The sequence below is a fragment of the Cibotium barometz genome, chromosome 60 (genome assembly GCF_041138505.1).
Source record: "Cibotium barometz isolate CiBa-2024 chromosome 60, ASM4113850v1, whole genome shotgun sequence".
Taxonomy (NCBI): Eukaryota; Viridiplantae; Streptophyta; class Polypodiopsida; order Cyatheales; family Cibotiaceae; genus Cibotium; species Cibotium barometz.
Genome location: NC_141105.1, coordinates 17,329,258 through 17,354,291, shown reverse-complemented (window position 1 = coordinate 17,354,291; position 25,034 = coordinate 17,329,258). Strand labels below are relative to the sequence as shown.

Here is a 25,034-nt window from a genome sequence, read left to right as displayed (position 1 = left end):
AGAGCCCTCATGTTACAAAGAGGCTTTACAGAGGGCAGACAAAGCTCTATGGGAGCGTGCCATGAAGTCAGAGATGGATTCTCTGCATAAAAATGGAACTTGGAAGTTGGTGCATTTGCCTGCAGGCAAGAAGGTTTTGCCATGCAAGTGGGTTTACAGGCTCAAAGTTGCACCAGATGCAAAGCCAAGATACAAAGCCAGGTTAGTGGCTAAGGGCTTCAAGCAGGAATATGGTGTGGACTTTGATGAGATCTTCTCTCCAGTGGTCAAAATGACCACACTTAGAGCTGTGTTGGCTTTGGTTGCGCATGATGATCTGGACTTGATTCAGATGGATGTGAAGACTGCTTTTCTTCACGGTGATCTCCATGAGGAGATATATATGCAGCAACCAGAGGGTTATGCAGTGAGTGGAAAGGAGAAGCTTGTATGCAAGCTGAAAAAGAGTCTTTATGGGCTCAAACAGGCACCAAGGGAATGGTATCACAAATTTGATACATTCATGAAATCCCAGAAATTCAGGAGAAGTGACATAGATCACTGCTTATACACCAAGAAAGCTTTGGATGGCAGTCTCTTGATTCTCATTTTGTATGTTGATGATATGTTGATTGCCGGGAAATCTCGTAAAGAGATGGATGCCTTGAAGAAGAGGCTGCACGAGACCTTTGATATGAAGGATTTGGGTGATGCAAATCACATTTTGGGTATGCGGATACTTCGGGACAGAAATCAGCATGTGTTGTATTTGTCTCAGAAGGAATACATTGGCAAAGTCTTGCAGAGGTTCAATATGGACGGGGGGAAGAAAGCTAGTACTCCTTTGCCTCCATATGTGAAACTCAGTGCTATGGACAGCCCACAGTCGGATAGAGACAGGGCTGATATGGCCAAGATTCCGTATGCTTCAGCTTGTGGCAGTCTCATGTATGCCATGGTTGCTACTAGGCCGGACATTGCATTTGCAGTGGGAGTGGTTTCTAGATACATGGCCAACCCTGGCAAGAAGCATTGGGAAGCAGTGAAAGGTGTCATGAGATACCTGAAGGGCACACAGGATTTGTGCATTTGCTTTGGCAAACAGGATGCATTAGTGCATGGTTACACGGATTCGGATTATGCCGGTCATCCAGATAACCGGAAGTCTACTACCGGTTATGTATTTACATTCACAGGAGGTGCTGTGTCATGGATATCCAGGATGCAGAAGTGCACAGCCTTATCTACTACAGAGGCCGAGTATATTGCAGCCAGAGAGGCTTGCAAGGAGGCATTATGGCTATCTCGGTTAGTGGTTGATTTGGGTTATACAGGGGATATTCCATTGTTGCATTGTGACAGTCAGAGTGCCATTCAGTTGGCAAAGAACCCTGTTTTTCATGCAAAGACGAAGCATGTGGATGTGAAGTATCACTTCATCAGAGAGGTGATAGAGAACAAGCAAATTCAGCTTGTTAAGATTCATACGGATGACAACCCGGCTGATCTGTTGACGAAGAGTTTGCCTCCGGAGCGGTTTGCTCATTGCAGACACTTGATGGGCATTGGATGAGGCCATTTTCAGCCTTGATATGGCCTTGTATATTATCATGTACATGCTGATTTTTTTTTCTTTTCCTTTACTTAAGGGCACTTTGCCTTTAAGTGGGAGGTTGTTGGGGTAAAGGCGTTATGCCCACCCTTATAGTGTGTACAAGCCCATAAGTTATAGTACATAGTACACTTAGTACTTTTAATGTACTAAGTGCACTATGTGTACTAGTGCAATATACATGTGTGATAGGGGAGTCACACACTCATGCTTTTCATGAGTTGACTTATCCCCACATCTCTCTCTCTCTCTCCCTTGCTTCTCTGTGTATGTCTCCCATGAATGAACTCTAAACCCTAATTCAGTTCCTTCTCCCATCAACTGGTATCAGAGCAAGGTCGCCTGCTGAATCTTTCTTGGAGTGTGCCTGTATCTTTTCTGGCTCTCTAGCTCCAATCTGCTTTGTTTTCACATCTAGACTACAAGTGGACGGGTGATTGCTAATCTACCGCACTCTGGTTTCTATCAGAGGCTGGTTTCATGCTAGGTGGGTATGCACGATCTTTGTCATGATCTAGATTTTCGTCCAGTTGGTCTACATCATCAGCTGCATCATGACCTTGTCGATCGTTATCTTCGCCGCGATCTGCCATATCTCAAACTGCAACGGCTTCAGTGACGAGACGGGCTGCTTGAGCCCTAGTGAGGACCATCCAATGGATGGCCCAAAAGGGTTGGCATGTAAGGGAGAGCTCTTGCTGGCGAGGCTGCTAACGACCACCCGATGAGGTGGTTCTAAGATGAGAGTATGCCGAGCTCGCTAGTTGAAGGAAACGGAGAAGCAAGTACTGCTGGAGAGGCCTCTGGAGTAGATAATGGCTCAAGCACAGAGAGTGAGGCCACTGGCAAGGGAACTATCGACCACGGAGTGTATTCAGGAGTAGCGGGCTGACAATGAAAACGGAAAGGAGGCTCCAAAAGATAACGCTCTTGATAACTGCCCAAATGACACCCGTCAATAATTGAGCACATGTGTGGCTGTCTGGCAAGGATATGGGTGTAATGTTCGAGGTAGCTCGATTCAACAAGAATAAATATGTCCCAAAGGTCCCAAAGATCAGCTCTGGGAAGAGGAAAAGCTAAGGATAAATGATAATTTACTATTGGTTCAGCATCATCATCACCAGCGCGAAAAGTGCACCACATAGTCTGCTGCATCATCACGAACTAGATCAGACTCCAATTGCTCTTGAGAAGGACATTCCGAGAGAAGAGGCCGGAGAGTTGGGGCTTCTTGGACCGTGTCAGGGGCCAATGATGTGTGCTGGGGAGACAATCCCAGGTTGATGAGAAAATCAGGTTCGTCCAAAAAACTGAGATAAGACAGGTTATCGTCCATAATATGCACAGGAGAGAGAGGTCAAGCACCACAAGCCAATCGTAGAAGATTTCGTGTAGAGGAGCACCCACCGAACGCAACTATGCAGGAGGGGCTCGCCAGCACGTCGAATGAACTGCATGGTTTTGTTCGTTTTTTTTTGGGATTAAAAATTATTTAAAAAAATTTTTAATGCTCGTTGAGCTGGCCGTGGTTGGTCGGGCTGGCCGTGGCTAGTCGGTTGCTTATGTGGCCAAGCAAAGGCTTATTTAAAGCCTTATAACATAAGTAATTTTTATTTTAAAAAATGTGGAAACGTTGTCACAAGAGTCGTGACTCTTTATGAAGATGCCGATTCAGCCCAAACTAATGCGGATGCCATCAAAAAGCGAGGCATGAAGGTGCTGAATCTCTCATGGGTACCCGGGTATCTCTACAGCACACCTTTTTTTGGCTTTTTATGGAATTTTGGAAAATTTCATAAATTGGACAAAATTAGGAAAATTAGGGGAAATTGAATGGGGCATTCTCTCCTGCTCTTCCATACAACTCTTGCTATACCTAATTCTAAGGCCAATTTGCTGATTTAGGGTTTCTGATTTTTAGGGTTAGGGTTAGGATTTTTTTTTATGTGAGCATCCTAGAGGCTGGAACTTGTTTGCTCTAATACCACTGTGAGGATTTCTCTCTCCTGATCCTTCTATTAACTATTCTAATCACATGATTAAGAACTAGAGAGACAAGACTTGCAAGATTAAGCCTAAGAACTTGAGTTGATTGAATTGCACATGGGAGCCGTCTTTAAATAGGGACTGAAGAGTTACAATCGAAGAGTCATGTCCCTATGCAAGATCATGCCCTTTCATGAATAGGTGTGTCTTTAAACTAATAGTCATGTCCCTTGTGAAGTGGTGTGACCCTTCGAGAGGATGTGTCCCTTGACTGGTGACCACTTGAGAAGGCACAACTCTTCACTTAATGAATAATAATAATATTAGTCACAAATCGTGACAAGGATTTTCTAAACCACTTTCGAGAGAGATGCTTACCTGGTTAGCATACGTCCGTTGGAAAGGGCTCTTGTCTATGTTTAACTGCAACCAAAAAAAAAAAGCCAACTATCAAAACTCAATTTCCATATACAACTTCAATGACAACAAATAACATTTCAGAAAGAATTCAATATAATTTTAAAAGTAGATGAGGATCTAATCAACTAGCTTTAAAGTAGTCTCTAGAAAAACAACTATATCGTATCAAACTTAAACTACACGTTGTTACATCCCTTGCTTGCATTGTAGACGAGGGTCTAATCAACTAGCTTTAGAGTAGTCTAGAAAAACAATTATATCGTATCAAACTTGGACTACGCATTGTTCCATCCCTTGCTTGCATTGTAAGCGAGCAAGACAAAGGTGCAGTGAACAAAGGACAATACACCATAGTTGTCAAAACGTTCCAACATAATGAAAACGGAAACCCTCCAAACGTTTTGAAAACGGACTCCACATAATCATGCCACATCATGGCAGATACATTGATCTTTCTACGTAACGTAACTTTCAATACAACACTTCCAAGAAAGAACTGCATGAGACAATAATTTAGATGTGTAGAAAGAATGGAAAGACTAGCATCAAATGCATTCCAAGAATTGTGTGGAGCTATATTTTTTTTCACTAGTTGGATTTGAGGATGCATGTCAACAAGTTGAGATCCATTGGCTATAGCAAGTTGAGATGTGAATGTGGGAATGACATAACAATGGGAAATGGCCTTGCCATACGTAAGAACAAAATAAGACCACCATTTTGACAACAATGCAATACATGTATACACTTTCACATCCCAAAGGATGTTCTACCATGTGTAGCACGGTTGTCATGTGCATCCCACACTTGGATACCACGTGGACATGACCATACATACATATGCAAGGCCTAAGGCCAAACAATGTGCATTTTCTAAGCTTTTTGTCTAGGGACGAGTTGCTAGGGCACCACCTAGTGTTCTCTTCACCGACTAACAACTAGAAGCCAGTGGTGAGGTAGATAATGAAGGTGACGAAGTCCACACTTTATGCCCTTGATGCCAAGAGAGAGTGTCTTCTTATACTTGGCTTTTTGCCAAAAAGCTCTAACCAAGCTTTGCTTTTGTCTTTTGTTTTTTTTAATAATAATAAAATTTTACTCATCATTGCCAAAGTTCTTGATTTATGCTTTTCTTAACTTCAGGGCCTTGCTTTTTGGCCCTAGAGTTACTTTTTGGAAAAACGGCTTTTAGCTTTTTGATCCAGCTCAATCTCCTCTTTCCAATGGTGCCCTCGACTCGTGGTCAACTCAGTTTGACTTTTTTGCTTTGCCCTGCTTTTGACCAAAACTGGTGCTTTTTCCTATGCCAACTTCATGAACCCTTTTTCCATGCTTTCATCAATATGTCCATGCGTCCAGGTATGAGTTCCATTATGTGAAAAAGAGCTAGGAGGGCCAAATAGATACAGGCCAGCTTCAAGCTACCATGCAAAAGATCCCTAGATAGATAAATACCATGTGGTATCATATGCTAGGGTTAAAAGCATCCAGTGGAAACCACGTGGCTTAATATGGAGCAGAGCTACAGAGCAACGTCACAGAAGCCCTGAGCATGAAAATGATTCCAGCCTCGTGAGACTAGAAGCAAGGCGGAAGAGAGTAGAAAAATTGTGTTTGGCTGCGCCTATCAAAGATTGAACACAGTGATTGGTTTGAAAACCTAGAGACCTACCACTACGGTAGGAGCCAATTCTGAAAAGGGAGCTGTAGCTGGTGGTACTTTCCTTGTGTTGTGAACAAAGGCCGAATGCACAGCTTGCAAGACCCTCCCGGCGGATTCATCTGACCTCGGCCATACATATAATTAGGTTTAACTCCATGATCTTGATGCTGGCCAAACAAAAGTCATTTCTCTATGAATCTCTTGTTGGGTTTTATGCTGTGTATGCACCCAGAGGAGTGCTAGTGATCATCAGTAGGTTACTGGGGCACTTTTTACTTCACTTAGTGGAGGTTTTTTCCCCCAAATTTAGCTTAGTTTCACTTATAATAGTTTATAAGTGATTTGGTCCACCTGGCACACTTTATGGCCGGACCATGTGAACACATCTTTTAGGTCACTTCTTTATGTGGCTATTGTACTTCATTTTATCACTACTGAATACATGAGCAGTCGTGTTCTGTTGGGGTAAAGGCGTTATGCCCACCCTTATAGTGTGTACAAGCCCATAAGTTATAGTACATAGTACACTTAGTACTTTTAATGTACTAAGTGCACTATGTGTACTAGTGCAATATACATGTGTGATAGGGGAGTCACACTCTCATGCTTTTCATGAGTTGACTTATCCCCACAACTCTCTCTCTCTCTCTCCCTTGCTTCTCTGTGTATGTCTCCCATGAATGAACTCTAACCCTAATTACAGGTTTCTCCCCATCAACTGGTATCAGAGCTTTGGTCTCCAGATTCTTCTTCTGGTTCTCCTCCCTCTTCTACTCTGCTGGTCGCCTGCTCTTGGGCCTTTTGATTCCTTGGTCGCAGGGGCTGGCCAGATACTGCCTGTGTGTGAACAGGCGTAGCCATCCAGTCATCGCAGCAGCAGCCAGCGCACCTACAAGAAGCATCGGCGTAGGCATATAAGCAGCAAGGCGCTGGTGGCCAAAGAAGCGAGTCGGCTCAGCAACGAACGCAGGCGTGTAGAAGGCAAACACGAGTGAAGAAGCGAAGGCTACTAGGCGAACGAAGAGGAGGAGACGACGAAGGCAGCCAGGCAGACACGTAGGCAGTGGGCGTTGAGGCGTTTAATCGCGATTCGGCTGGCTACAAAGCATATTAGCGTTGGGCGGAGCCCGTCATGTAAACTTGCGCTATAGGCGAGCGAAGCGCACAGCAGGCGAAGGCGGCTGCAAAGCAAACAGCAGCATCTTCATTGCGTGGGCAGACGTAGCTCATTTCCCCCTTTCCAACGGGAGTTCCAACGCAGCAGCAACCTCAGCAGCAGCCAGCGCCCAGCATCAGCCGTACCTGCACAAACTTCATCTTGATTGGAGCAGCCATCAAATCTGCAGCAAAAGTGCCCCCCTTCTCACCTGCACAAAACAGAAGCAGATTCCTGCAACAAAAAATTCAGCCTGCAAATTGGATTAAATCAAAGGTATTTTGCTTCAATTTTGGAAATTTCTTATCAATTCAAGCAATTGAGCAGGTACAGGTGCCCAATTGCTCAATTTTTGAGCAAAATTGGCAAAATTGGGTGACATTGGTCACAATCAGGATAAATTTGCAGGAAATTGGTCAAATCAGGATCAATTTGCAGGAAATTGGATGTCGGAATTTGGGGCTTTTGATGTAATTGTGCAATTAAGCACTCATACATGCTGTATGATGTGAGAAATCGCACATTTGGGCAAAATTGCAGCAAATTGCAGTGCAAATCAAGGGGCTTTTGTGCCGATTTGGTTGATTTGCACGCAGGCAATTGCATTTGATGCTGTGGATAATGTGTTGATGCCTTACAAGCACTCAATGTGCCTGTAAAACAAGGGGCTTTCATGTATTTGATGTATATGTGGCCAGGGGGAAGCATCTTGAACACTCTGGATGCCTTCATGTGCGTCAATGTACCATGCATGATCAGAAATTGATCTCAAATCAAGGGGCTTTTCAAGTTTGTATGCTTGTTGAGCTTGGCAAAGCAGCAGGCAAGACATTTATGCCTTGAATCCTCAGAAATCAGCTTGCAGTCAAGGGACTTTTGCCCAATTTCTGTTCGGGACTGTTTTATGCAGTGTTCGTGACTGTAAAAATCTGATTTTCACTCATTTGGACAGCCAGGAGAGCATTTATTGCTACTGTACCTGCTGGTACAGATTTGGCACAACTTTGTGCATGTTTTGGCATGGCTGTACACTGTTTTGAGTGATCAAAAGGTTCAAATTCAGCTGCTGAAATTGCCGGTACAGGTTTGGTACATCATTGGTGAGCGCTTAGTACTGCTGTACAGTACTTTGGTAGGGCAAAAGAGCACATTTAAGGTGCTGTCCAAAATCTGCAACAACCAGATTTTGGTGTTTTTCATCACAAAAAGTGGGAGAAAAGTTGCATTCTTGCTTCCGCAGTGGGAGATAAAGCTTGGGAGAACATTTGTAAGCACTTTGTGTGCTTTGGGTGCAGTGTTTGCACATCTTTTGGTGCAGTGTTTGCACATTTGCAGGGAGTCAGGCATTTACAGGTTGCATATTGCTATGGCAACCACAGGTGAGAGCTCTTCATTGCTTCACATCAAGAAGCTTGAAGGCTCGCAGAATTATGACATTTGGCAAACCCAGTGCTACAATGTGTTGCTTCAGAAAAAGCAGCACAAACCTATCAAAGAAAGGGGTGTGATGCCCGCTTCTCTTACAGCTGAAGAGTGGGAAGATATGGATGAGCTGGCAAGATCTACTATCATGTTGTCTGTGTCAGACTCATTACTTTTCAGCATTCGTGAAGAGAAGACAGCTTGGGGAATGTGGCAGAGATTGCAGGACTTGTATGCCCAACAAAGTGCCTCAAGCAAAGTGTATTGGTTGAAGAAACTCATAGGTCTTCAGATGAAGGAAGGGGCTTCTATGACAGCCCATCTCAATGAGTTTAATGGTATTGTCAGCCAGGTCATCAATCAAAAGTTGGCGATGGACGATGAGTTCAAAGCTACCTTTTTGTTATGCACTTTGCCAGAGAGTTGGGACACATTTAGGACAGCCACTAGCAATTCGAATGCTATGCTGTCATATGCAGATGTTGAGGGTGCTCTTCTTCAAGAAGAGATGAACAGGAAAAACAACTCTGTTGGCAAGTCTAATGCAATGAATGCACGTGGGAGATCCCAGCAAAGGGGGAAAAGCCAAGAAAGGGGAAGGAGCAAGTCTCGCTCCAAAAAGGATTTGGAATGCCATTATTGTGGCAAAAAGGGACACATCAAAAAGCAATGCTACAAATGGAAAAATGATCAAAAAGAAAAGGGAAAAGGCAAAGACAAAGAGAAAGACGAAGCCAAAGATGTAAAGCCAAAGGGCAAAAATGGAGTCAAGATCGAAGAAATCAATGTGTCACATGCAGGTGGCAGTGAGGATGAGGTCCTATTTACTTCTTCACTTGATGCCCATTCACTTCTTACAGGTGGTCATGGTATGCACTCATGGATCATTGATTCAGGTGCCTCCTTTCATGTCACAGGTTGCAGAGACTTGTTTGTCAGGTACACTGCTGGCAATGAAGGAGTGGTTTATTTGGGTGATAACCATGCATGCAAGATACTTGGCAGAGGTGATGTGAGACTTGTGTTTTCAGATGGCTCACAGCTTATGCTCCATGATGTCAGGCATGTGCCTGAGATCAAGAAGAATCTGCTTTCTACTGGACAGCTTGATGATGCTGATTATGTTACCACATTTGGTAGTGGAAAGTGGAAGATTAGTAAGGGCTCACTGGTTGTTGCCAGAGGCTCTAAGGTGGACACTCTTTATTTCATGCATGCAGGTGTTTGTCACCATGCTAATGTAAATGCAACCGAGCTGCCGGAAATTTCTATGTGGCATAGCCGGTTGGGACACATGAGTGTCAAGGGAATGGAGCAATTGTCTCGTTTGGGTTACTTGCCTTCTCTAAAGTTTTCAAGTTTTCAGTTTTGTGAGCATTGTATATATGGTAGGCAACTACAGTGCCCCCACAAGAAAGCTCTTGGACAGAAAGATGCTCAGTTAGAGCTTGTGCATACAGATGTATGTGAGATGCCTCAGCTTTCTTTGGGAGGGGCAAAATACTTTGTGTCTTTTATTGATGATGCCACACGCAAGGTGTGGGTCTATCCTCTTCGTTTGAAGAGTGATACATTCTCAGTGTTTGAGAAGTTTGTTGCTCTTGTTGAGAATCAAACTGGCAAAACACTGAAGGCTTTGCGTTCCGACAATGGTGGAGAGTATACGTCCAAACAGTTTCAGGACTTTTGTGATGCTAAAGGCATCAAGAGGGAGCTCTCTACTCCTTATGATCCTCCACAAAACGGGACAGCAGAGAGGATGAACAGGACCATACAGGAGAAGGTCCGTTCTATGTTGTCACATGCTGCATTACCTCATGGTTTTTGGGCTGAAGCTGTTATGACAGCCGTTCACCTTATAAATAGGTCACCTAACACGAGGCTTGGTGGGAAAGTGCCAGAAGAAGTATGGACAGGGAAGCCTCCGTCATACAAGCACTTGAGAGTGTTTGGTTGCGTTGCGTACGTGCACATACGCAGGGAAATGCGCACCAAACTTGATCCTAAGTCTCACAAATGCATATTCCTAGGATATGGTGACAGAGGTGAAATGGGGTATAGACTTTGGGATCCCATGAATAGAAAGATCATACGCAGCAATGATGTCATTTTTGATGAAACATGCATGTATAAGGAGCCTGCAAGGCAACAGGAGCCTGGCAGAGTCATCTTTGATGATGATGGACATCATGGACAACAACAAAGGGCTGTAAATCAGCCATTACAGCAGGAAAACCAGCCCTTAAATGGTGCTGAAAATGGTCCAAATGGACAGCCAGATATGGCAGAAGATATCCCTATGGATATACCACAGTTGGAGGATATACCGGGCATGATTTTTCAGCCTTATGGCATGGAACAGGAGCCACCAATGGGTGATATGCAGGCTGGACAGCAACCTGCAAATGATGGTCATTGGGTACGGAGGTCCACTAGACCCTCCAGAGTCCCTGACAGGTTTGTTCCAGGGGTTGACTATTTGATGCTTACTGACTGTGGGGAGCCCTCATGTTACAAAGAGGCTTTACAGAGGGCAGACAAAGCTCTATGGGAGCGTGCCATGAAGTCAGAGATGGATTCTCTGCATAAAAATGGAACATGGAAATTGGTGTCTTTGCCTGCAGGCAAGAAGGTTTTGCCATGCAAGTGGGTATACAGGCTCAAAGTTGCATCAGATGCTAAGCCAAGATACAAAGCCAGGTTAGTGGCTAAGGGCTTCAAGCAGGAATATGGTGTGGACTTTGATGAGATCTTCTCTCCAGTGGTCAAAATGACCACACTTAGAGCTGTGTTGGCTTTGGTTGCACATGATGATCTGGACTTGATTCAGATGGATGTGAAGACTGCTTTTCTTCACGGTGATCTCCATGAGGAGATATATATGCAGCAGCCAGAGGGTTATGCAGTGAGTGGAAAGGAGAAGCTTGTATGCAAGCTGAAAAAGAGTCTTTATGGGCTCAAACAGGCACCAAGAGAATGGTATCATAAATTTGATACATTCATGAAATCTCAGAAATTCAGGAGAAGTGACATAGATCACTGCTTGTACACCAAGAAAGCTTTGGATGGCAGTCTCTTGATTCTCATTTTGTATGTTGATGATATGTTGATTGCCGGAAAATCTCGTAAAGAGATGGATGCCTTAAAGCAGAGGCTGCATCAAACCTTTGATATGAAGGATTTGGGTGATGCAAATCACATTTTGGGTATGCGGATACTTCGGGACAGAAATCAGCATGTGTTGTATTTGTCTCAGAAGGAATACATTGGCAAAGTCTTGCAGAGGTTCAATATGGACGGGGGGAAGAAAGCTAGTACTCCTTTGCCTCCATATGTGAAACTCAGTGCTATGGACAGCCCACAGTCAGATAGAGACAGGGCTGATATGGCCAAGATTCCGTATGCTTCAGCTTGTGGCAGTCTCATGTATGCCATGGTTGCTACTAGGCCGGACATTGCATTTGCAGTGGGAGTGGTTTCTAGATACATGGCCAACCCTGGCAAGAAGCATTGGGAAGCAGTGAAAGGTGTCATGAGATACCTAAAGGGCACACAGGATTTGTGCATTTGCTTTGGCAAACAGAATGCATTAGTGCATGGTTACACGGATTCGGATTATGCCGGTCATCCAGATAACCGGAAGTCTACTACCGGTTATGTATTTACATTCACAGGAGGTGCTGTGTCATGGATATCCAGGATGCAGAAGTGCACTGCCTTATCTACTACAGAGGCCGAGTATATTGCAGCCACAGAGGCTTGCAAGGAGGCATTATGGCTATCTCGGTTAGTGATTGATTTGGGTTATACAGGGGATATTCCATTGTTGCATTGTGACAGTCAGAGTGCCATCCAGTTGGCAAAGAACCCTGTCTTTCATGCAAAGACGAAGCATGTGAATGTGAAGTATCACTTCATCAGAGAGGTGATAGAGAACAAGCAAATTCAGCTTGTTAAGATTCATACGGATGACAACCCGGCTGATCTGTTGACAAAGAGTTTGCCTCCGGAGCGGTTTGCTCATTGCAGACACTTGATGGGCATTGGATGAGGCCAGTTTCAGCCTTGATATGGCCTTGTATATTATCATGTACATGCTGATTTTTTCTTTTCCTTTACTTAAGGGCATTTTGCCTTTAAGTGGGAGGTTGTTGGGGTAAAGGCGTTATGCCCACCCTTATAGTGTGTACAAGCCCATAAGTTATAGTACATAGTACACTTAGTACTTTTAATGTACTAAGTGCACTATGTGTACTAGTGCAATATACATGTGTGATAGGGGAGTCACACTCTCATGCTTTTCATGAGTTGACTTATCCCCACAACTCTCTCTCTCTCTCTCCCTTGCTTCTCTGTGTATGTCTCCCATGAATGAACTCTAACCCTAATTACAGGTTTCTCCCCATCATGTTCCTCTCTCTGCTTCTCACGTTTCTTGCTGAAGTACCCTCCAAACCCTAACCTAACAGCTGAGCTCCTTCATTTGGTATCAGAGCATCCAGGTTGGCCTGCCCTGCCCGTACTATTCCACGCCACCAGCTGCCCTTGCCGTCAACTGCCCGTACAGTCCTGCGCAGCCAGCCGACTGTTTCCGTACAGCAGGCGCCAACTGTTTCTGTACTGCTGTTCTGTACAACCTGCAATCGACCTGTACCTGCAGTTGTTCCGTACAGTCTACAGTCGACCAACAACCACTTCTGCTCCGTACACTGCTCCATACAACAGTCTGCTCAGTATAGTCATCGTACAGTACCTATAGCTCAGTACAGCACCTACAGGCGACCAGTTCTGTTCAGAACTCTGCAGCTGCTCGTACAGTCAGACGCCAGCAACAGTTCCGTACAGCAGAGCAGTAACTGCTACGTGTACCTGCTCCGTACAGTCGCCGTACAGCCGACCTGCTTCCATACAACTGTTCCGTACAGCGTGCAATCGACTTGTACCTGCACTGTACCGTACACTTGTACTGTACAACCAACAACCACCTGTACCTGCAAAATCACATTTGTTGTAAGCTTTACAAGTTCTGAAATTTTGGCATTTTCTCTGTGAAAATTTTCTGGCAGATACAAGCAGATTTTCTTGCAAAGAAATCTCTACAGGTTTTTTGCAAAGTTTTTGGGTGCAGAAACTTTGGGCATTTTTGAGCATTTTGGCACTGTGTAAGCCATTTTTGCTGCTCTACTCAGTCAGTGGTGCATTGTGTTGCACATTCAAAGGATTGAGAGTGCAGGCATATTTGGGTTAGCTCTATTCAGTGGAGTACAGTTGCTTTCAGGGTTGTTGCTATTGGGTTTTTTGATACACAGGTACAACATTGTGCATTGGCATAATGGCAAATCAACAGCAGAGTGATGTATTCACGTATTTGTCTAAGGAAGACAAGTTGGACGGCATGAACTAATCCTTGTGGAGTTTTATGCTGAGAAATGTGCTCGTGGCAAAAGGTCTTTGGGGTTTTGTTAGTGGTGATGAACCACGTCCAGGTCCATTGGCTCCAGAGACTCCTCCCCAAGGGGGTGCTCGTGGACGAGGACAACAGGTACAGGCACCAGGTCAGCCATTGCCTGTTCAAAGAACAAATGCTCAGAAGACATGGGATGCCAGAGATGCACAAGCCTTGTCACTTATTGCATTGTTAGTACAGAGGTCTATTATACCTCATATTCGTTCAGCTGGCTCTTCACGGAATGCATGGGTGACTTTGGAGCAGACGTATGCTGCTCTTAATGAGACACGGATCTCGTTTTTGAAAAGAGAGCTAGAAAATCAGAAAATGCATGAAGGAGATGATATGTCTAGCCACTTGAACAAGCTGCAGGATTTGAGAGAGCAACTCATCAATGTGGATGAGATTATTCCTGAGACACAGCTTGCGTCCACCATCTTGAACTCTTTGCCAAGATCTTACTTGGCTTTTCATACCTCTTTGAACCTTAGCTTGAGGAATGCTGTTGAACCCCTTAAGTATCAGGAACTTGTCGCTCTCTTGCTACAAGAAGAGCAAATCAGGAAGAACATGAATATGAACACAAGTGCTGAACAAGCATTTACTACAGGTCAAAAAGGGAAAGGCAAATCTCAGCCAAAGAGTTCAAATCAGAATTCAGGTGATGGTGGTTCATGTCAGGATACCAAGAAAGTTGATGGACAGCCCAAGAAGAAGGGCAAATGCCATTACTGTAAGAAGCCAGGTCACTACATCACAGAGTGTAGAAAGAGGATTGCCAAAGAGAAGGCAAAGGAATCTGGGATGTCTGTAAATGATGCCTCTAAAGCTCCTCCGGAGACTGCTTCTTTTGTTGAGGACAGGGATTACTGTTTCTATACATGCAGCTATGATGCCTCTTGGTCTTCACAGGCACTCAGTGTGACAGAGCATGCATGTACTTGGTATTTTGATAGTGGTGCTTCAAAGCATATTACATCTCGCAGGGATTTGTTTTGTCATGTAGGCCCTGCCCCTGTTGGAAAAACCGTTCAGTGTGCCAATAATGCTTCATATCCAGTTCGTGGCATTGGGGAGATTCAACTCACAGCCATTGATGGCTCTATTCTTCGCCTTACAGATGCCTTATATGTACCAGGGATAAAGAAGAATTTGTCGTCCATTTCTTCTTTAGCACAGTGTGGTATGCAAGTCCACTTTGATGATGACAAATGCATGGTCAAAGACAAAGCTAATGCTTTGACCTTGATGCTAGCTGGTACATTATGTCATGGACTTTATCAATTGGATGCATTTCAGCCAGTGGATCAGTCTGTTTATAATGCATTCGCTCTTACTCCAGCTATGGTTGATGCGGAGTTATGGCATGCTCGCATGGGGCATGTAAATTTTGGTAGTCTTATGCTTATGCAGCGACATAACATGTTCACAGACCTACCTCTTATGGAGAAGCCTCCAGATCACATATGTGAAGGATGTATTTTGGGAAAAATGCATCGGTTTTCCTTCCCACGTGATCAGGCTCTACGAGCAACTGCAAAGTTGCAGCTTATACACAGTGATCTTTGTGGTCCCATGCAGACGAAGTTATTAGGAGGTTGCTTCTATTTTGCTACATTTATTGATGACTTCTCTCGTATATGCTGGGTCTATCCGTTGACACAGAAATCACAAGTATATGATGCATTTTTGGCCTTTGTAGCACTTGCTAAAACAGAGTCAGGATGCAAGGTTAAGACTCTCCGTTCTGATCGAGGGGGGAAATATATGTCACACATGTTGAATTCCTTTCTTGAGAGTAGAGGTATCAAACATCAGTATACTACTCCTTATACTCCACAGCAGAATGGGGTTGCAGAAAGGAAGAATCGGTCACTCATGGAGATGGCCAGATGTATGTTACCACATATCTTTTGGGTAGAAGCTGTTATGTGTGCTTGTCATATTTTGAATCGATGTCCCACAAAGGCATTGGTTTCGATTACTCCTTTTGAGGCTTGGCATGGCCGCAAGCCTTCAGTATCACATTTTCGTACTTTTGGGTGTCTTGCATATGCACACATACCCAAAGAGTTGAGGAGGAAGTTGGATGATAAAGCCACAAAATGCATTTTTGTTGGGTATAGCCGTGAGAGCAAGGGCTACCGGTTATATGACCCACTATCCAAGAAGATATTCACTAGTCGGGATGTGATTTTTGAAGAAAAATCAGAAATATCCATGGCTGGTTATGATGCAAATCACGCTGAAAATGATGTGTTTGAAGGTCTACTACCTATGGAGTTTCATTCCACAGTTGGTGATCCAACCCATGAGGGTACAGGACAGCCAGCCAATCATGAAGGTGGTGCAGAAATTCAGTAGCAAATTGAGCCAGAAGTTGAACCAAATATGGGGCAGCAAGCACCACAGGTCAGACACATACCTAGATAGTATTTGACGACATTACAGGACAGCCATCTAGAGGGTCCTCTTGCTGGTCATACTCGTAGGGAGACACGGACCAATGAGCATGCACACATCATGGATTTGAATATGGTTATGGCAGCCAGTTTACAGGATGATGATGAGCCTGATTCATTTGTAGATGCACGAGACAATGTGCATTGGAATAAAGCCATGCAGGATGAGCTTGATTCTATTAAAAAGAATCAAACATGGGATTTGATTGATCTGCCCAAAGGCAAAAAAGCAATTGGTACTAAGTGGGTCTATAAGTTGAAAAGACATGCAGATGGATCCATTGACAGGTACAAAGCCCGTCTAGTTGCAAAGGGCTATGCACAGAAGAAGGGCATTGATTATGAGGAGACATTTGCTCCTACATCCCGTATGTCGACACTTAGGTGTGTCATTGCATTGGCTGCACATCGTGGTTGGGTTGTTCACCAGTTGGACATCAAGACTGCTTTCCTACATGGGAACCTCGATGAGGAAGTTTATGTATATCAGCCCATAGGTTTTGCAGAACATGGTCATGAAGGGAAAGTATGCAGGCTGAAAAAGGCCTTGTATGGTTTGAAACAAGCTCCACGAGCTTGGTATGCAAAAATAGATGCTTTCCTGCTCACTCAAGGCTTTGTGAACAGTCCATCAGAAGCCACTTTGTATGTAAAGAAAGAAGAGAAAGATCTGCTGGTCATCAGTCTTTATGTAGATGATCTTTTGCTCATGGGATCAAATGATGACAAAATTGCAGCTTTTAAAGAGATACTGCAACAGACATTTGACATGTCTGATTTGGGGCTCGTACACTACTATTTGGGCATACAGTTTGTGCAGGATAACAGAGGCATTGGGTTGTTGCAATCTCGGTATGTTGCTAAACTTCTGGAGAAGTTTAAATTTCAGGATTGCAAGCCTATTAGCACTCCTATGGAGCCTGGGATGAAACTGTCACTACAAGATGACAGTATTTATTTTGATGCCACTACATATGCTCAGGCTGTTGGGTGCCTTATTTACTTGTGTACTACACGGCCAGATATTCAGTATGCCGTATCTCAGTTAAGCAGATTCATGCACAGCCCGCGATTGTCACATTGGCAAGCTGTGAAGCGTGTATTTCGGTATTTGCAAGGTACCTTGTCTCTTGGATTGCTTTATCCTGAGGGGAGTGACATGCAGTTATATGCTTACAGCGATTCAGATTGGGCTGGTGATTTTGATACCAGACATTCCACTAGTGGCAATTGTTTCTTCCTTGGCTCTTCATGTATTTCTTGGCTAAGCAAGAAACAGACCACAGTGGCCACTTCGTCTTGTCACCGTTGAGTGTGTCTGGCTGCGTCGTCTCATGACTGATATGGATATTTCAGTGGAGGAGCCTACACCTATCTATACTGATAGTCAGAGTGCCATTGCTGTGGCCAGGAATCCTGTGTTTCATGCTCGCACGAAACACATTGAGATTCACTATCATTTTGTTTGGGAGAGACTCCAGGCAAGTGATATCAGTCTGATCTACTGTCCTACAGATCAGAATGTGGCAGACATCTTCACCAAGGCATTACCACGTCCGAAATTCGAAGCATTCTACACTGCTTTGAATTTGTTTCCTTTTGGTGGATGATGTACAGTGATCACATATCACTCCAGGGGGGTTTGTTGGGTTTTATGCTGTGTATGCACCCAGAGGAGTGCTAGTGATCATCAGTAGGTTACTCGGGCACTTTTTACTTCAGTTAGTGGAGGTTTTTCCCCCCAGTTTTAGCTTAGTTTCACTTATAATAGTTTATAAGTGATTTGGTCCACCTGGCACACTTTATGGCCGGACCATGTGAACACATCTTTTAGGTCACTTCTTTATGTGGCTATTGTACTTCATTTTATCACTACTAAATACATGAGCAGTCGTGTTCCTCTCTCTGCTTCTCACGTTTCTTGCTGAAGTACCCTCCAAACCCTAACCCTAATAGTTGAGCTCCTTCATCTCTTGCATTGGCATGTACGCAAGGACACATAAGGGTGTACTCTAGAAACTTACATCTTTGAACTGGAGAAGGCCCAGCTCTCCAAGATTGGTGATGGTCTCATGTGTAGATTCGGGCGGGATGATCAACTGCACCAGACTCGTCTCCTCAAACCAAAACAAATCCATGGATAGCGAGGCAGGATGTAACATGCAACGGAAGTCTTCGTATTGGAGGATCCTGTCACACAAATGCTCACACCATCTTCTGTATCCTGAGTTTCGCAAGTTTAGCAATCCACTTTAATACTTCAAACTTTAGAGAGAGATGAGAAATGTACACCATATGGGGTCCCGAATTACCCACTGAAGGGGCCCCTATCCCGTTACCGAGATAGTATTTGCTTTATTATCTTTAAAGAGACAGACGGTGTGACTGACGATAAGCCAAACGCAAGACCTCTGAAGACCAAGTGTTGGGCTGAACTGTGCACTGCTGTAGAAGCACCAAAGATGTCCAATCTCGAGCCTATGCACTCTTCCCAATGGTATGAGGGAGGGATGCAAAGCTAGGGCTGAGAGAGGGGCTGTTTGGGACTGTTCTAAACTGTATATGAATGCTGTAAATGAATGAGAATGTTGTAAATGAATGAGAATGCTGCGCTTTACCTTCACCAAGTGGCTGGAGCAAAACAATGAATGGATGAATGCTGAAAACTGTATGGATGCATGCTGAAAACTGTATGGATGCAGAAAACGCAAGATGGATTGAAGGCTGAATGCTGAACTGCTGCGTTTTACTGATGTAGATGGCTGAATGCTCATGCGTTTGAGGCGCCTAGGGTTGTAGGAGACAAACGCTGAAGAGAGATGGCTGAAACTACAATCGCCTATGCTCCTGAAGCTGAGGATGACAAGCGCTAGGTTGATCCTTTGCAGAATTATGAGATGAATGAGAGAATGGATCAATCCCTCCTATTTATACTAGCTATATAGCCAATAGGTTGGCACTAGATGCTGGCCGACTGCTCCATAAATATTAAATGCTTAATAATGATATATAAATGCTGAAAATGATGGGACAATACCAGAAAAATCCTAGATAAATCCTGGATGATATATGGGGTTCCTGCAATGGTCTAGATGCTATGCATGAATGCTGTGCAATATGCAGGATGCTTTCTGATGCAAACCCTAAGGTTTCTACTGACTGTATATGCATGAATGTGTCTCTTTAAGTGGGTTAAGGGACTTAGACTGACTGACTGACTATGGCTGATAATGACCTACATAGCTCATGCCTAACTTATCCTAGACTGAGGATATACAATGGGGTCACGACATACGACAAATATCATCCTACTGGGTTCTAATAATGTACAGATGTTGCACTACTGATGATGAGCCAGTTTGTCACCATGCACTACAGTGGAGAGTGCATGTGACAGAGGATCCCAAAGCCTGGTCGCCATGATGGCCAAAATCCTTCTGCAAACCCTTGTATCAAAGCCAGTCAACATTGTGAAATAGCACGTCCCCCAAACCCTAAATAATCCTCTAGCTGATCTAATGATCCTATACTGTAGTACATGCTCGATCTAAATCCGAGTGGTGGTTATGCAAATGTCGAACGACATCCATTGTGGCATTAATATGAATCTCAATCGACTAGCTATCTGGATCGAAACCCCCAAATGGCAGTGACATGGATCATGATCAAGATACGTGATCTCTGGATGCTGCTGGCATGGCGATGCTTGGGATATACATAGATGAATCCAAGAACATGCCCAAATTCACCTTATAAGAATGTGCAATTTATAACCTCATGGTAGTCATCCACAAGACAATAAACCATCAACTCCATCAAGCATAGTATGGACTGGATACTAATAGTATGGCGATGCTTGGGATCTTTATCAAGATATTGGGCTTTTGGCTCGCCTACAGTGGATGTCCTATTTCCCTTGAGAGTGAAATAGGACATCCATCCACCCATTTCATGCAATTCAACTTCAATCAAGAACCTATGCAATCCAAGCTTTTGCTTTGTAAAATTGTGAAGCTGCACGTAGACATTGTTCCAAATGTTTGGCGATGGCGAAGACACAAGGTTAGAGAAGGACTTGGAACCTGTTTATAAGGGAATACAGGGAGGGAAAGAAAGAGAGAAGAGGGGCTCCCTCTTCTTGGAGGGGATCTCTTGTTTGCAAAAGCACAAAATGATGATGCATACGCGTGCTGAAAGGTTCCATCATCTTAAATTGCTTGTTTTTTTTTTCTCTCGCCCTTTTTGGTCCTCCACATGACCTGAGGGTTTGCTTTGATCAGGCTGGTGCAGCCATCTTGGATGCGAATGGTAATGTCATCGGGAGAAGTGCAACACATAACAATCTGTATGAATTGTCGGCCTTTTTTGCTTGGGGCCAATTCAAGCACTGGCATGCTGTGGCACTCGAGATTTGGGCACCTAAGCTACGGAGATGCAGAAATCTGTGCTTGTGGCACATCTAACAAGTATGGGGCAGAGTATGGCCCAGTTTGAGCAGTTTTGGCAGCCCAATCATCACCCAGACTAGGCCATACAGTAGCTGGGTAACCTTTGTCCATTTAGCATGGAGAGGTTGGAGAGGCAAAAGCAATATGTGCGCCAGAAAAAGAGGTGATGTATAGAGAGAGCCCTACAGGGCAGGTGGACACCTCCCAGCTTCAAGCTACCGTATAGAAGGTCCCTAAAGAAATAAATACCATGTGGTATCACATGCTAGGGTTAGAAGCATCCAATGAAAATCCCTGGCTTAATATGGTTGGTAGAGCAGAGCGGCAGAGCAACGTCACAGAAGCCTTGAGCATGAAAACGAGTCCAGCCTCATGAGACTAGAAGCAAGGCGGAAGAGAGTAGACAAACTGCATTTGGCTGCGCCCTGTCAGAGATTGAACACAATGATTGGTTTCGAAAAGGGAGCCAGTTCTGAAAAGGGAGCTGTAGCTGGTGGTACTTTCCTTGTGTTGTTAACAAAGGCCGAAAGGGTATGCACGAGTTGCAAGACCCTCCGGCGGACTCATCTGACCTCGGGCGCCCATACATATAATTAGTTTTAACTGCATGATCTAGATGCTGGCCAAACAAAACTCGCTTCTCATTGATTGGCATGTACACAAGAACAGAGAAGGGTCTAGAAACTTACGTCTTTGAACTGGAGAAGGCCCAACTCTCCCAGATTGGTGATGGTCTCGTGTGCAGATTCGGCCGGGATGATCAACTGCACCAGACTCATCTCCTCCGACCGAAACAAATCCATGGATGGCGAGGCAGGATCCCCGAGCCTGGTCGCCATGATGGCCAAAATCCTTCTGCAAATCCCTTGTATCAGAGCCAGTCAACGCTGCCAAATAGCACGTCCCCCTCTAGCCGATCTGATGACCCTTCCTGCGATTCAAATTCAATCAAGAACCTGTGCGATCAAGGCTTTTGCTTTGTAAATTTGTGAAATTGCGCGTAGACATTGTTCCAAATGTTTGGCGATGGCGGAGACACCGGGAAAGAAAGAGAGACGAAGGAAGGGCTCCCTCTTCTTGGAGGCATACGTTCGTCACACCGGCACTCCTATTAAATTGCTTGGTTTTTTTCCTTTTTGGTGCTGCCTAAAAAACTTTTTTCTCGGCTAATCAAAAAAACTTGGAGTTGAGATTTTTGCATGTAAAATGTCTTAAAATTCTGCATGTTTTTGGAGAGAGTAAAAATTACAATGTTCATTGAGCAAAGTCTTGCAGGTTTTCTAACAACCTCTGCGGGATTGGCTCATTTTTTGTCAAGTATGTCAATGATCCACGGGTTTATTATGTTTTAAATTTTAAATTTTGTTGTTTTTTTTAGTATTAAAATCTTTCATGGTTGTAATTTTTTTGTAAAGTATTAAAATCTTTCATAGCTATAATTTTTTATAAAGTATTAAAATCTTTCATGGTCACCTCACTTTGCATGAGGTGGGATGTGCTTGCTCATCACTTGCTCTCAATCACATGAGCAAAACAAGCAAGAGACTAGAGTAGAAAATGGTGAAGAAGATAAAGGCCAAGCCTTAACGGAGGACAAAGGAGTGGCTCCCAGAAAACACATAAATCAAAGAAGACATGCTAAGAGGGCACTGGAGGGTTGAACTAGGCAAGGATGATTACACCAATATGCCCAATGTGTTTGAAGAATTGGTATGCACTAAAACAAGTCACGATGAACCGATAGTATAAGAGAACAAATATGTCAAGTTCAAGGATCAAATCCTTAAGGAGATGGACTCCGAGTTGGTACCTCAAGAACCACTAGGAGAAAATCCAAGGAATGGAGTGATAATCCCCAATGTGTTTAAGCTAACCATGACTAGCCACATACCAGCAAATGATGTTTACCCACTATGGGAAGGGATTGAGCATGAAAGTATGAGCACACCAGCTTTACTCTCGCCCATAAGCTTGCCAACATTGAATATTCCTTTTGGGGTTCTTGCTTAGAAATAGTCCAAAGTTATGGAGAATATTGAAGCAATGGATGGATAGAGACATTCTCCCATTAGATCCCATCAGACCCTTGACATCCTCCTGGATTTCATTAGCCTATGAAAGCACTTTGAAAATTAGCCCATGTGAGGAGTTTGATACTACAAACTACCATCACCACACTATTATTGTGTTTTCTTCACATAGCCAACTAACGCTGGACTATGTCTCAAGTAGTAGCAAAACTTCTCATTCTTTTGAGCTACCTAAATGAAAATTTAAGGTACAATAGATTGAGATGACAAATTTTCTCTAGACAATATCAAACATAAAGTTTTACATCATGTAAACACTCAATCTTAGACTTGATATCATATGGCTTTAAGGTGTGTGCACTTCACCAAATTGTTATGATATTTTAACAGCCCACATTAGAAGCAATTATCATCAATCACCATCAATTATTTTGTTCTCAAGAAACTTTGATCCTTATGCTTAGTACCCACTAATGCCAAAGCATGTAAGTAGATTTAATGCCATAGTCACTTTTTGTGGGCCTGGTCCAACATAAAAGCACTTTTTGTAGATTCCTAATCTAGATTATAGCCTTAACTAGACTCTTTTGTCATGAATGATGAGTATGTGAGTCCTAGCTAAGTGCCTTAACATTATGACATTTCATAACCACTTATGCGATTGGTGACTTGTCCCATCAATTCACAAATTTTAAGGATGTATGTCCATTAGTAGTACATGTTAATTCACAAGGAAGAGAAGAGTATGTTTCATAATGAAGTCCCACTCTTGGTAATAATTTACATAGAGCAATACCCTTCACCCTATCATAATAGCAACTAGTGGTTCTAAAAGTGTCTATAATGCACAATGGAAAACAACAACACTCTCCACTGGTAGCACTTGTTGAAACATGTGTCATGGGAACTTTGTCAAGGTAACTTCCCATTGAAGGTAAGCCCGTCCCTCGCATCCTCACACCATTTGTTACATTAAAGAGCTCCAATGGGTTCTGGAGGGACAGCTCAACCAGTCTTGATGGAGGCAATAGAAGATCCCTACACTTGGTCCACTTAAACACACAAGAGGCGGAAAAGAGAGAAACTCATGCAAGAGAGAGCCCTAGATCACTCCACCTTCCATCTAGCAAAGCATGAATCCATAAACACGTACAGGGGGAAGAGAGCTCACATGCATTCTATTTGTCACGAGATCTTTTTGTACTTCTTAAAGAAATAATTAAAAACTCACAAATACATCAAAAATTAAAACAAAGACTTGAATCAAATTGATATCACAAAGCATAGCATAGCATAAGACAAGAGAAATAGAATAGCATCACCATCAAGATAAGATTGGGTGCAATCTCCCCTCCCCCATGCCGTGTAGCTCCACTTCCACGACATGAGCATTTAGAGAATTGTATTTCATAAAAATAGCCCAAGGAGCAAATAATAGTTGTGCGTACAATTTGGGCTTGCTTTTCCCACTTTTGGGTTTTGCTTTATATATTATTAGCCATATCAAAGTTCCTAAGGTTTGTACATATAAAAACCTTTTCCCAAATATAAATGCTAATGGGCCTTTACACATGAAATAACTTTGTGCACATTTGCACATATAATAATCTTGTGCGCATTCACACATTTAATAACCTTCTGCACATTCACACATTCCATTAAGCCGATTCCTGCACACATTAAATCAAGCATATTTTTCTACGATTATTAAGCATAAAAAATATGATAAAATATATACCTATAACAGTCCTCCCATTTGAGGAAGCAATTGTCCTCAGTTGTGTAGAAGAAAATGCTCCAACAACAACATCATGCTCGTCTCGCTATCGATGTCATAACCTGCAAGGTAAACTCAAGGTCCGGACATAGCTCAAAGGCTGATTAGGCATGGCTCATAGGTTATTATGGACATGAAATACCACAAACAAACTCAGAGGTACATTCACCAAGCATGGCTCAAAGGAGGCACAAAGGCATAGCTCGGAGGCTCGGGTGAACATGGACTGCAACAACAAAACTCGTGCGACACCTAAATTGGTAATCCTTGCACTCATCATCAAATCACAAATCATATACATAAAATAACCTAGCAACATGAAAGCCATAAAATTCTAATACATGATTAACAAAATGATCTCCATATTCACGCCATTACTCAATCCACCATCCATACGATTTCTCAATTGGTACCCTCGTATGGTGTGGGCACCTATACTTATAGACATAATCCACGTTAGTTAAACAATTAATCGAACACATCAATTAATCCCAACATCAACATGAGATATCGACAACCACAAAGTCAAAATACACGTACCTCAACAAGCACACGCGGCCAACAGGCACGGCACACATGGGCGTCCCCGATAATATAATTCCCAGTACACAAGAGTTGATTTTCATA

At 43.4% G+C, this 25,034-nt stretch overlaps 1 protein-coding gene across 1 annotated transcript in view; it reads right to left on the bottom strand.

The window, feature by feature from the left end:
- Positions 1-21,744, bottom strand: part of LOC147605063 (V-type proton ATPase subunit a3-like) — a 68,901-nt gene extending 47,157 nt beyond the window's left edge. The window contains exons 1-2 of the mRNA XM_086793990.1: positions 21,290-21,744; positions 3,959-4,003 (exon numbers count right to left, since the gene is read on the bottom strand). Coding sequence (XP_086650116.1) covers positions 3,959-4,003; positions 21,290-21,439 — 195 coding nt within the window. The 5' untranslated portion in view covers positions 21,440-21,744. The remainder of the gene's footprint in view (positions 1-3,958; positions 4,004-21,289) is intronic.
- Between the last annotated feature and the right edge of the window lie 3,290 nt (positions 21,745-25,034).